The 17,151-nt window shown below is 36.4% G+C and overlaps 1 protein-coding gene across 1 annotated transcript; it reads right to left on the bottom strand.

The window, feature by feature from the left end:
- Positions 1-14,077: 14,077 nt before the first annotated feature.
- LOC125079367 (olfactory receptor 52N4-like) lies at positions 14,078-15,019 on the bottom strand. The gene has a single exon (XM_047692924.1). The coding sequence runs from the start codon at positions 15,017-15,019 to the stop codon at positions 14,078-14,080; it is 942 nt and encodes a 313-aa protein (XP_047548880.1).
- Between the last annotated feature and the right edge of the window lie 2,132 nt (positions 15,020-17,151).

Genomic DNA, 17,151 nt, shown 5'->3' with positions numbered 1-17,151 from the left:
CAGTCTCCATGAAGTTAATCTGGTAGCTGTTTTATAGATGAAGTCACTTCTTTAGCAGTAGATAATCTATATTCCCTAATTTTAGCCCTAACCCCCTTGAAAAGTTTCTCTAAGCCTCTATTTCCTGCCAGGACAGGGGAAAGAGTCCATCCCCTATGAAGGATATTGCCAAGACAACATAAGAAAAGGTTAAGGATGCCATTGGATGCTCTGGGATTAATGTGCATGCATTGCACATTAATGTGCAACGTGATGAAGCCAAGGTCTCAGTACTTAACTGTAGTAATGAGCAGAGATTCACAGTCTGATGTTTTGGCAATGGCAGGGGTTTCCTATCTGGAAAAAAAAGACACAACACTGAGAAAGGAGCTTTACACATGAGCTGAGGATGTGTTCTCAGCTGACAGATGGCATACAAATTATGAGCTCTAGAATTTATGGGGAGTAGTAAACAACTCAGTGATCTAAGGATAACAGACTTCCCTGGGAGACATGAAGAGAGAACAGCCCATAGAGAGAAGAGAAATCCTAGGATATTAAATCCCAATAGGTTGGGGAGAAGATTAATTCAGAGATATGTTTTCTATCAATAATACCTGAAATCACATATTAACAGAAAAATACATTCATTTTTGTAACCAAAATGGCCCTATAAGAAGTGGGCAACTTTATTAGTGTTTGAATTGTTCTTGACTACAACATTTCAAGGGATTCTAAAAGCTGTCGTTATGATGTCATGCTTAAAAATTTTTAGAGGCAAATTTATTCACTATATAGATAGATAGATGATAGATATTAGTGCTTCTACTATGTTTACAAAACATGGTAGGCATAGAATGATCAATGAACTGTTATGGTCCATTTTCACATGGAAACTGTGGTCTAATTTGGACAGGTGGATAAACATTAAAGAATCTAACATATATATACCTATAGACTGGGAGAAGTGCTTTAGTGCAAAAGCACCAAGAGATATGATAGAATGTTAATGAGAATTAAGTTAGTTTTGGTGTCAGAGAAGGATTACAGAAGAAACACCAGTTTTTATTGAGGACACTTGGAGTAGGTCTTAACTATGGTGTTTGTTTGATTGATGGAGATGAGGGGAAGGGAAAGGATTCCAAGAACTTTAAGATTCTGAAATGAGAGGATCATGTTAAATTCAAGGTAATAGAAAAGGATAAATATGGCTGGAGCCCTAAACTGTCCTGGAAAATGAGATACTATGTGATATAGAGCTGTTGAGCTAACAACAGAGGCCAGAGACTTATAAGCAAATTTATGCTAAAATCACAAGGGACCACTGAAGTTTTTAAGGAGAATTAAGACCTTGCAACAATGACAAGACCAGATTACATGTGGCAAGAATAAATATAAGTAAATCAGGTGAATAGCAGTAAAGGAGCAATGACTGGGTGTTGAACTAGGATGGGGCCGTGGAGATGAAGAAAAATGAATAGATTAAGAAGCTGTGGTGGAGGTTAAATTAATTATTTTATTTCTATGACCAAAGAATAAAACTTTTTTTCTTCAAAAATTTTTCTTCCTCTTTGAGTAGAGTTTACAGAAAATGTTACACTAGTTTCAGGTATACAACATAGTGATTCAACAATCTATACATTATGCTATGCTCACAAGTGTAGCTGCTCTGTGTCACTGTACAGTGCTACTACAATACCCTTGACTCTTCCTTATGCTGTACCTTCTATCCCCATCACTTACTCATTCCTAACCCTATACTCATAACTGGAAGCCTGTACCTCCCACTTCCCTTCATCTATTTCACCCAGCCGCCCACTCCCCTCCCCTCTGGCAACTATCAGTTTGTCCTCTCTATTTATAGGTCTGATTTTATTTATAGGTCTGATTCTGTCTATTCATCTGTTTTGTTTTTTTAGATTCCACATAGAAGTGAAATCATATGATATTTGTTTTTCTTTGATCTATTTCATTTAGCTTAATACCCTCTAGGTCCATTCATGTTGCCACAAATGCAAATCTCATTCTTCTTTATGGCTGAGTAATATTCCATTATATATATACCATTATATATAATAGGATGGAGTAGGATAATACATGTATCAATATCACATCTTCTTTACTTCTTTATTCATTTTCAATAATGATGGATACTTAAGTTACTTCCTTATCTTGGCTATTGTAAATAATGCTGCAATAAATATAGGGGTATATATATCTTTCATGTTTTTATTATCTTTGCATGATTACCCAGTAACAGAATTATTGGATCATATGGTATTCCTATTTTTAATTCTTTAAGGAAGCTCCATACTGTTTGGCACAGTGGCTATACTAATTTGCATTCCCACCTACAAGGCATGAATGTTCCTTTTTCTCCACATTCTCCCCAATACTTGTTATTTCTTACTTTTTTTTAAATTCTAGCCATTCTGATAGGGATATCTCATGGTTTTGATTTGAATTTCCCTCATTAGTGATGTTAAGCGTCTTTTCATGTGTCTGTTGGATATCTGCATGTCTCCTTTGCAAAATGTCTTTTCAGGTCCTCTGTCCATTTTTTAATTGGCTTATTTGGGTTTTTTGGGTGTTGAGTTATATAACTTATTTATATAATATGGATTTTAACTCATTATTTGGTATACCGTTGCAAAGATCTTCTCCTATTCAATAGTTTGCCCTTTTGATTTGTTGATAACTTCCTTTACTCTGCAGAGGTTCTTATTTTGGTTTATTACTGTTGATTTTTCCTTTGGTTTCCTTTCCTTTAGAAGACATATCCAGAAAAATGTTGCTATGGCTGATGTCAAAGAAATTACTGTTTATGTTCTCTTCTAGGTGCATTAAGGCTTCACATTCATCTGAGCAAACAACATTTCTAAGTTTCTGGTATATGCATGGCATGTGATGCTATTCACATTTTTAAGGAAGAATGGAGAAAGACCAGGTTATAGGGGAAGAGAATGTAATCAGATTAGGTCACAACAAACATGAGATGCATTTGAAGCATCCATGTAAAGATGACTTATTCAGCACACAGAAAAGTCATCCCAGAGAACAAAGGAGTAATTTTTATTATTTTTATTTTTTATTTTTCAGTGTACTGGAAGTCATTGTTTATACACCACACCCAGTGCTCCATGCAATACGGGCCCTGCATAATACCCACCACCTGGCTCCCCCAACCTCCCCCACCGCCCCTTCAAAACCCTCAGATTGTTTTTCAGAGTCCATAGTCTCTCATGGTTCACCTCCCCTCCAATTTCCCTCAACTCCCTTCTCCTTTTAACCATTTTACATTCCCACTAGCAGTGTCTGAGGGTTCCAGTTTTTCCATATTCTTGCCAATAAGACTATTACCTTTTTTATTATAACAATTCTAGTGGATGTGAAGTGGTATCTCATTATGGTTTTGTTTTACATGTCCTAAAGGATTAAGGATGTTGACCATCTCTTCATGTGCTTATTGGCTTATTTATATCTTATTTGTAGAAAGGTCTATTCATATCCTTTTGCCCAGTTTTTAATTGGTTTATGTTTTTATGATTGTGTTCTAAGCATTCTTTATATATTCTGTACCCAGTTCCCAAAATATCAATTTGAGGGAAAATATTGGAATGACTGAAATATTACTTTTAATAATAATGTACAGTATATTATCCTCAGTTATTTGTTGGCATATGATTTTCATAGTAGTCTCTAACAAGCTTATGTATTTCCATGGTATCAGCTGTATATCTCCTCTTTCATTTCTGCTTCTGTTTATTTGTGTCCTTTTACTTTTTTTCTTAGTAAGTTTAGCTAAAGTTTTGCCAATTTTGCTCGCCTTCTCAAAAAACGAGGTCTCGCTTTCATTGAGCTTTTTCTATTGTCTTTATTTATCCTCATTTTATTTTCTCCACTTTGTCTTTGTGATTTCCTTCCTTCTGTTTTCTTTTGGTCATAGTTGTCTTTGAGGTATAAAGTGAAGTTGTTTCTGAGATCTATTTCTTAATATCTGCATTTATTGTTATAAGTTTCCATCCAAAAACTACTTTTGCAGCAGGCTCTATGTGCTGCTGTGTTGGGATTCTGGTGTCATTTCTTTTAAATTATTCCAAAATTAATGCCTTATTCCCCTTTTTAAATTTTATTCCACTGTTTGCACCTCTAGTACAATGTTGGATAGAAGTGAGAACAGTTGACATCTTTGTCTTACCATCATCCTCAGGGAGAAAAATTTTAATATTTCATCATTAAGTAGGAAATTGGATGTACGTTTTTTGTGCATTACCTTTCCAAGTTAAGAAAATTTCCTTCTAAATTTAGTTTTTACTATGTGTTTTTATCATGAATAGATGTTTAAAAAAAACAAATTTTGTCCTAATCTATTATAATAATCTTATGATTTTTTTCCTATCTAAATATATTTTGTGGTATTTAAATTGGTGAAAACATTACTTTCAGATAATGCAGAAACAAAGGCAAGAGAATACTGGATCAAGAGCACTTTTGAGAAAAGTAAAAGAAAGCCTGACACAGCACAATTAAAGCTGATATACAAAATCATTTCATCTCTAGTTTTGGCAAAGTTTCTCCACAATCAAAACATTACGCAGTGCTGAAATAATTCTCTGACTCACTTTCTGACACACAGAAGTTTTAAAATGAGAACCTTAAAAATAAATAACTTAAACAAACAAACAAACAAACAAGACACTTAAGTTGTATCACACCTTATCAGTTACTTCTTAGTTTCTTATTTTAGAGTCACTGGTGTGGCCTTCAACTGGTAATATAAGGCTAACAAAACCATTACAGTTTGCATTTTGAAAAAATAACACTATGGCTTTTGTAAAGTAAGAATTGCGTTTCCATGAAGAACAATTATGCCACCAAGTTTTCTTCTGTCAGGCCTGTTAAGTGTGTGCTTTATGTTTGAATACAATAATTTTTTTTATGAATTTCACATATATCATGAATGGAAATTTTAAAAACTATAAAAATCACATATATCTATATAAGTGTATATATGTTTACCCATCTATATAAGTTTTCCATTAAAATAAAGTAGATGCTGAAATTCTTTTGATAAATACTTGACTAGTATATAATAAATTGTTATAAGTTGTTGAAAAGATAATATCACTACTCAATTCTCCTTACAATGTTAAAATAGTCAGATATTTTTCTATCTGTACAACAGAAGGAGATTAATCATGGAAAAATATAGGTATGCATTATTTTAAAATAAGAAATGTATTTCTGAGATTCTTTGTGCTCCGTTCTAGAGAATATCTTTCCTAAATATGAAATAAATATCCTATATATATCTCTTGTGCTATCTCTTTATAGGTATGTCTTTTTTATTAACATATAATGTATTATTTGCTTCAGGGAAGATATGTCTTTAACTACTAAAACTGACTTTCATGTTACACAATAATTTCAGGTCCCATCTTTAATACATTTGCAAAACTCTCAGAGGCCCATACTTATAAACAGGTAATATAGTACTGACCAGAAAATAACTAATGAAATTTCCAAAACAGATTTAAAATGATTTTAATACATCATAACTTAATTGTTCTAGCAAGGAAAATTAACTAATGTTATGCCATGGGTGTAGACAGACATTTTGGAATAGTAACATTAATCCATGTGTGTTATTTGTAAAGCACAACTTTGATATCATCTTTTGTCTATTGTCATTTCCAAACCCCATAAAACAAGACTGTTTTCTCCTTAGACTGTCCAAAATCTCTAAAACGCATGGTCTTCTCTTATATAGCAGTGAGTCCCTCCAGGCAAGGGCTGTTATCTAAAATGGATGAAATACAGTCTTAACTAAATCTTTCTAGAAATGAACCAAGAACAATTAGATTCTCTTTCTGAGAACAAGGGGAGGACAGGTAAGAATCAAGAGTGTTCTGGAGGGGCCCCTGGGTGGCTCAGTGGGTTAAAGCCTCTGCCTTTGGCTCAGGTCATGATCCCAGGGTCCTGGGATCAAGCCCCGCATTGGGCTCTCTGCTCAGTGGGGAGCCTGCTTCCTCCTCTCTCTGCCTGCCTCTCTGTCTACTTGTGATCTCTGTCAAATAAATAAAATCTTTAAAAAAAAAAAAGTGTTCTGGCCATGACTGAGAACTATTCACCTAGTTCTCCTCCTTTTCTTCTTGTCCTGGGAATGATTCATACCTGTCTTCCAGTACAACAGAACCAGTGATTCCCACTTTGTTAGGGAAATGACACAGATACTCGTAATCATGATGGAAAGTTACTCTGAATCACAATCTGAGAATTGGGGAAACAAGCATTTTGTATCCTCCAAGCCTCCCACAACACTCCTATCTTCAAACATAGTGAGTGGACACAAGTATTTCTGAGAATGCCATAAAAAATTCATATACATTCAAAGCCTCTACTTTATCTTTATACCTAAAAAAAAAAAAGAAGAAGAAGAAGAAGAAAAGAAAAAAATCCTGTCTCTAGTGTCCCTTTTGTGTTCCTTTATTACCTTGGTTTCTGGAGAGCAGACAGTGAGCTGAATGCAGTCTGGTCCAGGTGTTCAGGAACTTAGTTCAAAAGCATAGGCTATATGTACATGCACAACCCTCAATTTCTAAGTCCCATGATACCTGTACTAGTGTATTGGGTGTTCAAGAAAAATGTCCTATATATCCTAAAGGGATAGTACAAAAATTAGAGACATAGACGCTTGTGTAACAATCAAGCTAACCTTTATGGGAGGAGGAAGAGTGGAAGCTTTCCAGTCTTACTGCTATATGATGATACTTAAGTGAATTATTTCATATGCACGTGTGTATGTGTGTGCACATGTGTGAGGACATACTTAATGGAGAGGAATTGAACACAAATTTTAGTAGAAGTGAGTGATTTTAACATTGTCGAGTTTTCCTTCCATGTGAGTATTCCTTGAAGGGCACATGGTAAAAGCACTTATATAGAATGTTTTAGTCCCTCACACATCCATCCATTTCTTCTTTTATTCACTTATTTTTTACTGTCTCTAATCCAATAACATCACTGAGCACTTAGTCATCTCCAAGTCAGGGTAGTGAGTATAAAAAAGAAATTAAACAACATGAACTTTGAAAACTTTATGCTAGGTCAAACAACTCAGAGGCAGATAGTAGCTACATGTTGTGTTATTCCATATATATGAAATATTAAGAAAAAGCAAATCCATAGAATAGAAAGTAAATTCTTGGCTGCCATGGACAGGGTGAAGGATGTGACTGCTTAAAATGTATTGGGTCTTTTGGGGAGATGACTAAAATATTCTGGAATTACATAGTAGTGATGATTGCACAGTACTGTGAAGGTACTAAAAGTCAGTGAATAGTACATTGAACATCATTAAAATGGTAAATTTGGGGGCTCCTGGGTGGTTCAGTTGTTTAAGCATCTGACTGTTGGTTTGGGTAAATGGGTTGTGACCTCATGGTTCTTGAGATGAAGCCCTGCCACAGGCTCTGTGCTCTGTGGGAAGTCCGCTTGAAGATTACCTCCCACTACTCCTTCCTCCATTCATGTTCTCTCTTTCTCTTTCTAATATAAGTAAATCTTTTAAAATGGTGAATTTCATATTAATTGACTTTAATGACAATTTTTAAAAAGTTACAAAGCTCTCTTGCTGAGATTCAGCTGGGGTTTTTTTGTTTTGCTTTGTTTTGCTTTATTTAACTGTTTTTGTGCAGAGTAGTTTTTCTCTTTTAAGATTTTTAAAAATTTATTCATTGGAGAGAGAATGAGAGTGAGCAAGAGCACGAGCAGTTGGCAAAGTCAGACATCAGAGGGAGAGGGAATAGCAGGCTCCCCCCTGAGAAAATACCCCAACAGGGGACTGGATCCCAGGACCTCAGGATCATGACCTGAGGCAAAGGCAGATGCTTAACCGATCCACCCAGGTGCCCCTGTGCAGTGCGGTTTTTGTTTTTAGAATAAAACTTCCTCCCCTCACCCTTTTTTTATTTTAAATTCAAGTAGCCAACATACAGTATCATTAGTTTTTGATTTAGTGTTCAATGATTCATTAGTTACGTATAACACCCAGTTCTCATCACATCAGAGTTCCTTCTTAATGCCCATCACCCAGTTAGTTACCCTATCCCTCCATCTCCCTTTCCACACCTTCAGTTTGTTTCCCATAGTCAAGAGTCTCTAAACTTTGGCTCCCTCTCTTTCTTCCCATTCATTTTTTTTGCTGCCTTCCCATATGATCCTCTGAGCTATTTCTTATAGTCTACATATGAGTAAAACTGTATGATAATTGTCTTTCTCTGATTGACTTATTTCACTTAGCATAATCCCCTCCAGTTCCATCCATGTCAATGTAACTGGTAGGTGTTCATCCTTTCTGAAGGCTGAGTAATATTCCTTTGTATATATGAACCACATCTTTTTTATGCATTCAACCACTGAAGAACATCTCAGCTCCTTCCACAGTTTGGCAATTGTGGACATTGATGCTATGAACACCGGGGTACAGGCAGTACAGTTTTAATGGGTTTACCATACATCTGTTCCCACAGGCTTCTACACATAAGTTTGTGAAACATACCTCAACCAATGAAGATGTTACTTGAAAGACACATACCCAGTGCAGGTTCACTGAGTTAACAATAGGGCTAATACCTTATGCTTCTATACCTATGCTTACATACACTAAGATCTTGGTTTGTTTGTTTGTTTGCCCAACATGGGACTTTAACTCATCACCGTGAGATAAGCTGAGATCAAGAGACAGACACACAACCATGGACCCACCCAAGTGCCCCAGATCTTAATGAAAAATATGTAATTGAAATAGAGTTTATATGCAGTGTATATAAACTGCATTCCTTATGTTGTACCATTTATTCCCATAACTTCTTCATTCCTTAAGTTTAAGCCTATATCTCCCACTCTCCTTCACCCATTTGGCCCATCTGCCACCTTCTTGCCCTCTGGCAACTATCAGTTTGTTTTCTGTATTTATGGGTCTGATTCTGCTATTTATTTGTTCTTTGTTTTGTTTTTCTAAGATTCCACACTTAAGTGAAGTCATATGTATTCGTTTTTCTCAGTCTAACTTATTTCACTTAGAATAATTCCCTCTAAATCCAACCATATTGTCTCAAATGGCACAATCTCATCCTTTTTTATGGCTGCATATTTTCATGTGTGTGTATACACACACACACACATACACACACACACCACATCTTCCATATCCATTTATCTGTCAATGGAGATTTAGGTTGTTTTCATAGTTTGGTGCCTATAAACAATGCTGCAATATTGGGGCACCTGGATGGGTTAAGCCTCTGCCTTTGGCTCAGGTCATGATCTCAGGGTCCTGGGATTGAGCCCCATATCGGGCTCTCTGCTCAGCAGGGAGCCTGCTTCCCCCTCTCTCTCTCTGCCTGCCTCTGCCTACTTGTGATTTCTGTCTGTCAAATAAATAAAATCTTAAAAAAAAAACAATGCTGCAATAAATAGAAGGGTGCATACACCATTCCAACCAGTGTTTTTGTATTCATTGGGTAAATACCCAGAAATGGAATTATTGGATCATATGGAATTTCTGTTTCTAATTTTTGAGGAAACTTCGTACTGTTTTATACAGTAGCTCAGCTGTTTTTTTCTGAATAAACATTCTCCTAATTGCTGCCAACTTTTAATTAGTATCAGAAAGGTGAGAAAGTTGATTTTGACTGTGTTTTTATCTGTTTTGTTTTTAGTTTATCCATTGCTTTTATTAGGGACAAACTTCTTAATATTGTTATTTTGCCATTTTCACTTATGTCACTCACAGTTCACTGGTTTTTGTGTGAACACAAGTATTTCTCTTGATGAAATGCCCGGGAGTGTAACTGCTAAATTGCATGATAGTTGCAGTACTGTTTTTTTAAGCAACTGCCAAAATATTTTCCAGAGTGGCTGTCCCATTTTATAGTCCTACCAGTAATGTATTAATGATTCAATTTCTCCATATTCTTGCCAGAATCTCATGTTGTTAGTAGGTTTTATTTTATCCTGTGTCATGGTTGTGTAGTGACATTCTATCTCAGTTTTAATTTTTATTTGTGTATGGCTAATGATGCTGAACGTTTTAAAAATTTTTATTTAAATTAAAATAGTAAACATATTGTGTATTATTAGTTTCAACAGTAGAATTTAGTGATTCATCAGTTGCATATAACACGCAGTACTCATTACATCAAGTGCACTCCTTGATGACCATCACCCAGTTGCCCCATCCCCCACTCACCTCCCCTGCAACAACCTACAGTTTGTTCCCTATAGTTAAGGGTCTCCTATAGTTTGCCTCCCTCTGTTTTTTCCTTCACTTCTGCTATGTTCATCTCCTTTGTTTCTTAAATTCCATATATGAGGGAGATCATATAGTATTTTTTATGTTATCTATTTGCTATTTCTATGTCTTTATCAATGACATGTCTGCTTATATTTTTATCTATTTTCAAATTGGATTTTTTTACCTTTGAGAGTGTGTGTGTGTTTGTGTGTGTTTGTGTGTGAGTAATTCTATATGTGTGTTGGTTAGGTTTTGAAATTATTTTTCCCACTATGTATCTTGTCTTTTCATCCTCTTAATATGGTGTTTAGCAGAATAAAATTTTTAAAAATTGATACGGTTTAATTTTTCACTTTTTTTTTTTCTTTTTGCATTATGCTTTGGCATCAAGTCTAAGAACTCTGCTTAATTCTGGATCTTGAAGATTTATCCCATTGCTTTTTGAAGTGTTTTACAGCTTCAAATTTTCATCTACCTTCACTTTTCATTCTTTTGACTTAATTTGTGTATAAGATACAATCAACAATCTTGATTTAGGTCTATAGTGTTCTTAGTTTTGCCTATCAACACCCAACTCTTCCAGCAGACTTTGTTGAGAGGCTGCATTTCCTTTATTGAATTTCTTTTGTTTGTGTGTCAAAAATCATTTGGACATATATGTGGGGGTCTATTCCTAGGTTTTCATTTCTGTTCCATTGTTCTATGTACCTGTCCTATACCAATACCACAGTCTTGATTATTGGAGCTATGAAAGTCTAGAGATTGCTAAGACTCCTTGCTCATTTCAGTATGTGTTTTCAAATGTTTCAGCTATTGTCATTCCTTTGATGTTCTAAATAAATTTTAGAATAATTTTGTCTATATCAAAAAAAAAATCTTGCCTGGACTTTTGTAAGAATTGCAACACACCTGTGTATCAGTTTGGGGATAACCCATATCTCTTCATCCATGAATATTGTATGTCCCTCCATTTAGTTGGATTTTTTTTTTTAAGATTTATTTATTTATTTATTTGACAGAGAGAGAGCACAAGCAGGCAGAGAGGCAGGCAGAGAGAGAGGAGGAAGCAGGCTCCCTGCTGAGCAGAGAGCCCGATGCGGGGCTCGATCCCAGGACCCTGAGATCATGACCTGAGCCGAAGGCAGCGGCTTAACCCACTGAGCCACCCAGGCGCCCCGGATTTTTTTTTTTAATTCTTTAATTGGCAATGTATAGTTTTGTTAAAAACAATACACATATTATTGTAATATCTAAAGGGAATTACCATTCCATCTTCTACTTCTCTGAGCCTAAGTACATTAAAATACCTCATTTAAATGGGATCATAACAACATTTGTTCTTGTGTGACTGACTTATTTCACTATGCATAATATCCTCAAGGGCTATCCATAATGTAGCCCATAACAGTTTACTTTTTTTATTCCTGAATAATATTGCCTTGTGTGTATATACTATATTTCTTTATCTATCCATCTATCCATGGACTTTTAGGTTACTTCTGTATTTTGGATATTTTGAATAGTGCTGCAATAAACCTGAGAGTACATATATGTCATTGAGATCTTATTTTCAGCTCTTTGGGGTAAATACTCAGATATGGGATTTCTGGATTAGATGGTAATTCTATTTTTAATTTCTTGAGGAAACTCGATGCCATTTTTCATAGTGGCTACACATTTTTTCCTTCCCACTGGCAGTGGATATGGGTTCTAAGTTTTCTACATCCTCACCAAAAACTCTTTGTTTAATTGATCTTATGGTTGCCATCCTAACAAGATGAGAAATGATATCTCATTGTGGTTTTGCTTTGCATTCTCCAATGATTAGTGATGTTGATTGAGCATCTTTTGATACCTGTTGGCCATTTGTCTGTCTTCCTATTAAGCAGAAGTGATGAAAATCATAAAATGTGTAATGCTTCTGAAGTAAAATAATGAAAATGTTTCAAGTTATCAGGAATACAGAATTGGATTTGCTATTCCTGAGAGAATTATATGAGCCAAGAAAGAGGCCTATTTAATTTGTTAACATGAAAGGCACTGGTGAAATTGACAAAAGCAAATTCAGGTGATGGATGTGATAACAAAAAGACCCATTGGGGGAGGACAATTTCAAGTTTAGAAAGTAAAGAGAAAGATGATGACAACTTGACTTCAAATAGGCCCTCAGGAGGGCATGATCCTAGGTTGACCTGAGCACTGGACCCAAGCAATTGTAGGCTCTTCATGCTCTCCCCTGTCTTTGGACTGTACATCCCACTTACCTTCCTCACACTACAAGCTACCTTAAGGACATGGTCTTAAGAGAGTAATGTGCTGCTGAGACCATCTGGATATTATGTGTGACTGAACTCAGTTAAGGCCTCTATATAAACTCTTAAGATTCTGGCAGGCAGGTGCAAAGAGCTCTTTATCTTGCAGCTACCTGTCTTGTATGTATGTTCCCTTGCTTATTAAAACTGTCACTTACCCGACTGGAGTGGTCTGGTTCTCTCTTCTGTTTCTGCTTGCCCTCTATGTATGAAAGTCAGTTTGTGAACCAAAACTTATTCTAGAAGTTTTGAGGTCAAGGTGAGCAGAGAATTAGTGTAAAAAGTGAAAGATGGTTATATATATTAGAGGATGGTGTTGTTTTGTAAGATTTTAAAATGTGAGATTGTAAAGAGTTACTAGTTAAATAACTAAATGCAATTTGGTGTAGTTTAAACTGGGCAGAGCTATCTTTTAGGTTGGACAAAATAATAGAATAACAATTTAATTTATTTTATATTCCTTACAAAATTGGCTTCAGTCATAAGACATTATTATAAAGGTACTATTTCTTCCAGTCTTTCATTTTTTCTTTAATTTAAAATAATTTTAAATATTAGAAAGAGATATTTAATTTTATTTATTAGATTCACAATTGCAGATAAGAGGAAACAAGCTGATTTTGATCGCCTCTCATACTGCTTATAAAACATTATACTGTGTGCTACATTAGGTTAAGAGATCTACCTACCTGAACCCCCAGATTGGGTGCATTCAAAGGTCCTCTTGAAATAGACTGGATATCAGATTAGTCAGTAGTGAAAACATGTGTGTATCATGGTTAGGAGACACATATTCAGCCAAATTCTCTCAGATACACAGAGACTTAAAAGTCATTATGTTAAAGACTTCATGCATAGGATAATTTATAGCTTCTCTTTCAGGAAGAAGTCATTAAAAAAACATATTTTAGTAGTGATTAAAATTATATAGCACATATTTTCCAGAGGAAAGAAACAACTGGCTCTCAATGTAGGAATTTTAATAGCTATTTGGAAACAGGAAACTCTCACTTTATTTTTTAAGGAAAGTGGGCTAATTAGGGTTTGTGCAAAGATATATATTCCTTCTCACAGGACTGAGAAGGAAAAAAATTCATAGAAATATTGGTTGGCAGGCCTGTTGAGATTCTCAAGACATGTATTTAGAAATGCATCACTCGGGGCGCCTGGGTGGCTCAGTGGGTTAAGCCGCTGCCTTCGGCTCAGGTCATGATCTCGGAGTCCTGGGATCGAGTCCCGCATTGGGCTCTCTGCTCAGCAGGGAGCCTGCTTCCTCCTGTCTCTCTGCCTGCCTCTCTGCCTGCTTGTGATCTCTCTCTGTCAAATAAATAAATAAAATCTTAAAAAAAAAAAAAAAAAGAAATGCATCACTCATGCCAAAATAGTGTTTCCTGAAATATTTTACACCTCTTGTATAATCTCCTCTCTATCATGGAAATGTCCTTTTTTTTTTTTTTAATGCCTTCATACACCTTGGGGTTTGATGTCCTTAGAACCTGAAAGGATCCTTATGACAGTCTCGTATCTGCTTAGTTTTCACCCCATACAAAATAGGGTTCATAGTGGGAGGCAAGAGCAGATAAATATTGGCCACAATGATGTGGCAAGAGGGAGGGATTGTGTGGCCCCCAAAGCGGTGGGAAAAGAAGGAGAAAAAGGCTAAACTATAGGAGAAAACAATTGTACAGATGTGGGCAGTACAGGTGCTGAAGGCCTTCTGTCGAGCATCTGCTGAAGAGAGGCTGAGCACTGCCTGGAGGATCATGGTGTAGGAGATTGTGATGCACAGGATGTCAAAGCCCCCAGTCAGGAGTGCAACTGTCAGACCATGGATGGCATTGACCTTGACATTGCCACAGGATAATTTGGCTACAGACATGTGGTCACAGTAAGTGTGGGGGATTATATTCCCTCTGCAGTAGGGCAGGTTCTTGGTGAGGACAGTGAAGGGAATGATGAGCAACACTGCTCTCAGGAAAGTAGCAAGCCCGACTTTTGCAATGACAGGATTGGTCAGGATAGTAGAGTAATGCAGTGGGTAGCAGATAGCCACATAGCAGTCCAGGGCCATAAGCATGAGCACCCCAGAATCCATCCCTGTGAAGGTGTGGATGAAGAACATCTGGACCAGACATTCACCAAAGCTGATTTCCTTGAGATGAAACCAGAAGATGCAAAGAGCTTTAGGAATTGTACTAGGGCACATGGCAATATCAGTTAGGGAAAGCATGGCTAAAAAATAATACATGGGTCTGTGCGATGAATCCTCATAGCGGATGAGGTAGAGCAGCCCACAATTCCCTATCATGGCCACCACATACATGGAGCAGAATGGGAAGGAAATCCATATGTGTATATCTTCCAGTCCTGGGACTCCACTAAGAATGAATGAGGCTGGGGTCGAGTTTGTTTTATTCAACATTATTAGCATGATCAATTAGGCCTAGAATTCATGTGTATTTTCTAGAGTAAGAAAAAGAGAAGAAAGAATATACTTTATGGCTACTGTCCTCCTCTCACACACATGTCTTAAATTTCCATAGTGCATTTTAATGTTCAACCAAATTTTCTGAGAGTCACTTTTTCATGTGTCTGTTGGCCATCTGAATGTCTTCTTTGCAGAAATGTCTGTTCATGTCCTCTGCCCATTTCTTGATTGGATTCTTTGTTCTTTGGGTGTTGAGTTTGCTAAGTTCTTTATAGATTTTGGACACTAGCCTTTTATCTGATATGTCATTTGCAAATATCTTCTCCCATTCTGTCAGTTGTCTTTTGGTTTTGTTAACTGTTTCCTTTGCTGTGCAAAAGCTTTTGATCTTGATAAAATCCCAAAAGTTCATTTTTGCCCTTGCTTCCCTTGCCTTTGGTGATGCTCCTAGGAAGATGTTGCTGCGGCTGAGGTCGAAGAGGTTGCTGCCTGTGTTCTCCTCGAGGATTTTGATGGATTCCTTTCTCACATTGAGATCCTTCATCCATTTTGAGTCTATTTTCATGTGTGGTGTAAGGAAATGATCCAATTTCATTTTTCTGCATGTGGCTGTCCAATTTTCCCAACACCATTTATTGAAGAGGCTGTCTTTTTTCCATTGGACATTCTTTCCTGCTTTGTCGAAGATGAGTTGACCATAGAGTTGAGGGTCCATTTCTGGGCACTCTATTCTGTTCCATTGATCTATGTGTCTGTTTTAGTGCCAGTACCAGGCTGTCTTGATGATGACAGCTTTGTAATAGAGCTTGAAGTCCGGAATTGTGATGCCACCAACTTTGGCTTTCTTTTTCAATATTCCTTTGGCTATTCGAGGTCTTTTCTGGTTCCATATGAATTTTAGGATTATTTGTTCCATTTCTTTGAAAAAAATGGATGGTACTTTGATAGGAATTGCATTAATTGTGTAGATTGCTTTAGGTAGCATAGACATTTTCACAATATTTGTTCTTCCAATCCAGGAGCATGGAACATTTTTCCATTTCTTTGTGTCTTCCTCAATATCTTTCATGAGTATTTTATAGTTTTCTGAGTATAGATTCTTAGTCTCTTTGGTTAGGTTTATTCCTAGGTATCTTATAGTTTTGGGTGCAATTGTAAATGGGATGGACTCCTTAATTTCTCTTTCTTCTGTCTTGTTGTTGGTGTAGAGAAATGCAATTGATTTCTGTGCATTGATTTTATATCCTGACACTTGACTGAATTCCTGTACAAGTTCTAGCAGTTTTGGAGTGGAGTCTTTTGGGTTTTCCACATATAGTATCATATCATCTGCGAAGAGTGATAGTTTGACTTCTTCTTTGCCGATTTGGATGCCTTTAATTTCCTTTTGTTGTCTGATTGCTGAGGCTAGGACTTCTAGTACTATGTTGAATAGCAGTGGTGATAACGGACATCCCTGCCGTGTTCCTGACCTTAGCGGAAAAGCTTTCAGTTTTTCTCCATTGAGAATGATATTTGTGGTGGGTTTTTCATAGATGGCTTTGATAATATTGAGGTATGTGCCCTCTATCCCTACACTTTGAAGAGTTTTGATCAGGAAGGGATGCTGTACTTTGTCAAATGCTTTTTCAGCATCTATGGAGAGTATCATATGGTTCTTGTTCTTTCTTTTATTAATGTGTTGTATCACATTGATTGATTTGCGGATGTTGAACCAACCTTGCAGCCCTGGAATAAATCCCACTTGGTCGTGGTGAATAATCCTTTTAATGTACTGTTGAATCCTATTGGCTAGTATTTTGGCGAGAATTTTTGCATCTGTGTGCATCAAGGATATTGGTCTGTAGTTCTCTTTTTTGTTGGGATCCTTGTCTGGTTTTGGGATCAAGGTGATGCTGGCCTCATAAAATGAGTTTGGAAGTTTTCCTTCCATTTCTATTTTTTGGAACAGTTTCAGGAGAATAGGAATTAGTTCTTTAAATGTTTGGTAGAATTACCCCAGGAAGCCGTCTGGCCCTGGGCTTTTGTTTGTTTGGAGATTTTTGATGACTGTTTCAATCTCCTTACTGGTTATGGGTCTGTTCAGGCTTTCTATTTCTTCCTGGTTCAGTTGTGGTAGTTTATATGTCTCTAGG

The sequence above is a fragment of the Lutra lutra genome, chromosome 10 (genome assembly GCF_902655055.1).
Source record: "Lutra lutra chromosome 10, mLutLut1.2, whole genome shotgun sequence".
Classification (NCBI taxonomy): Eukaryota; Metazoa; Chordata; class Mammalia; order Carnivora; family Mustelidae; genus Lutra; species Lutra lutra.
The sequence above is the reverse complement of the archived record's forward strand: the minus strand, read 5'-3'. Positions and strand labels throughout refer to the sequence as shown.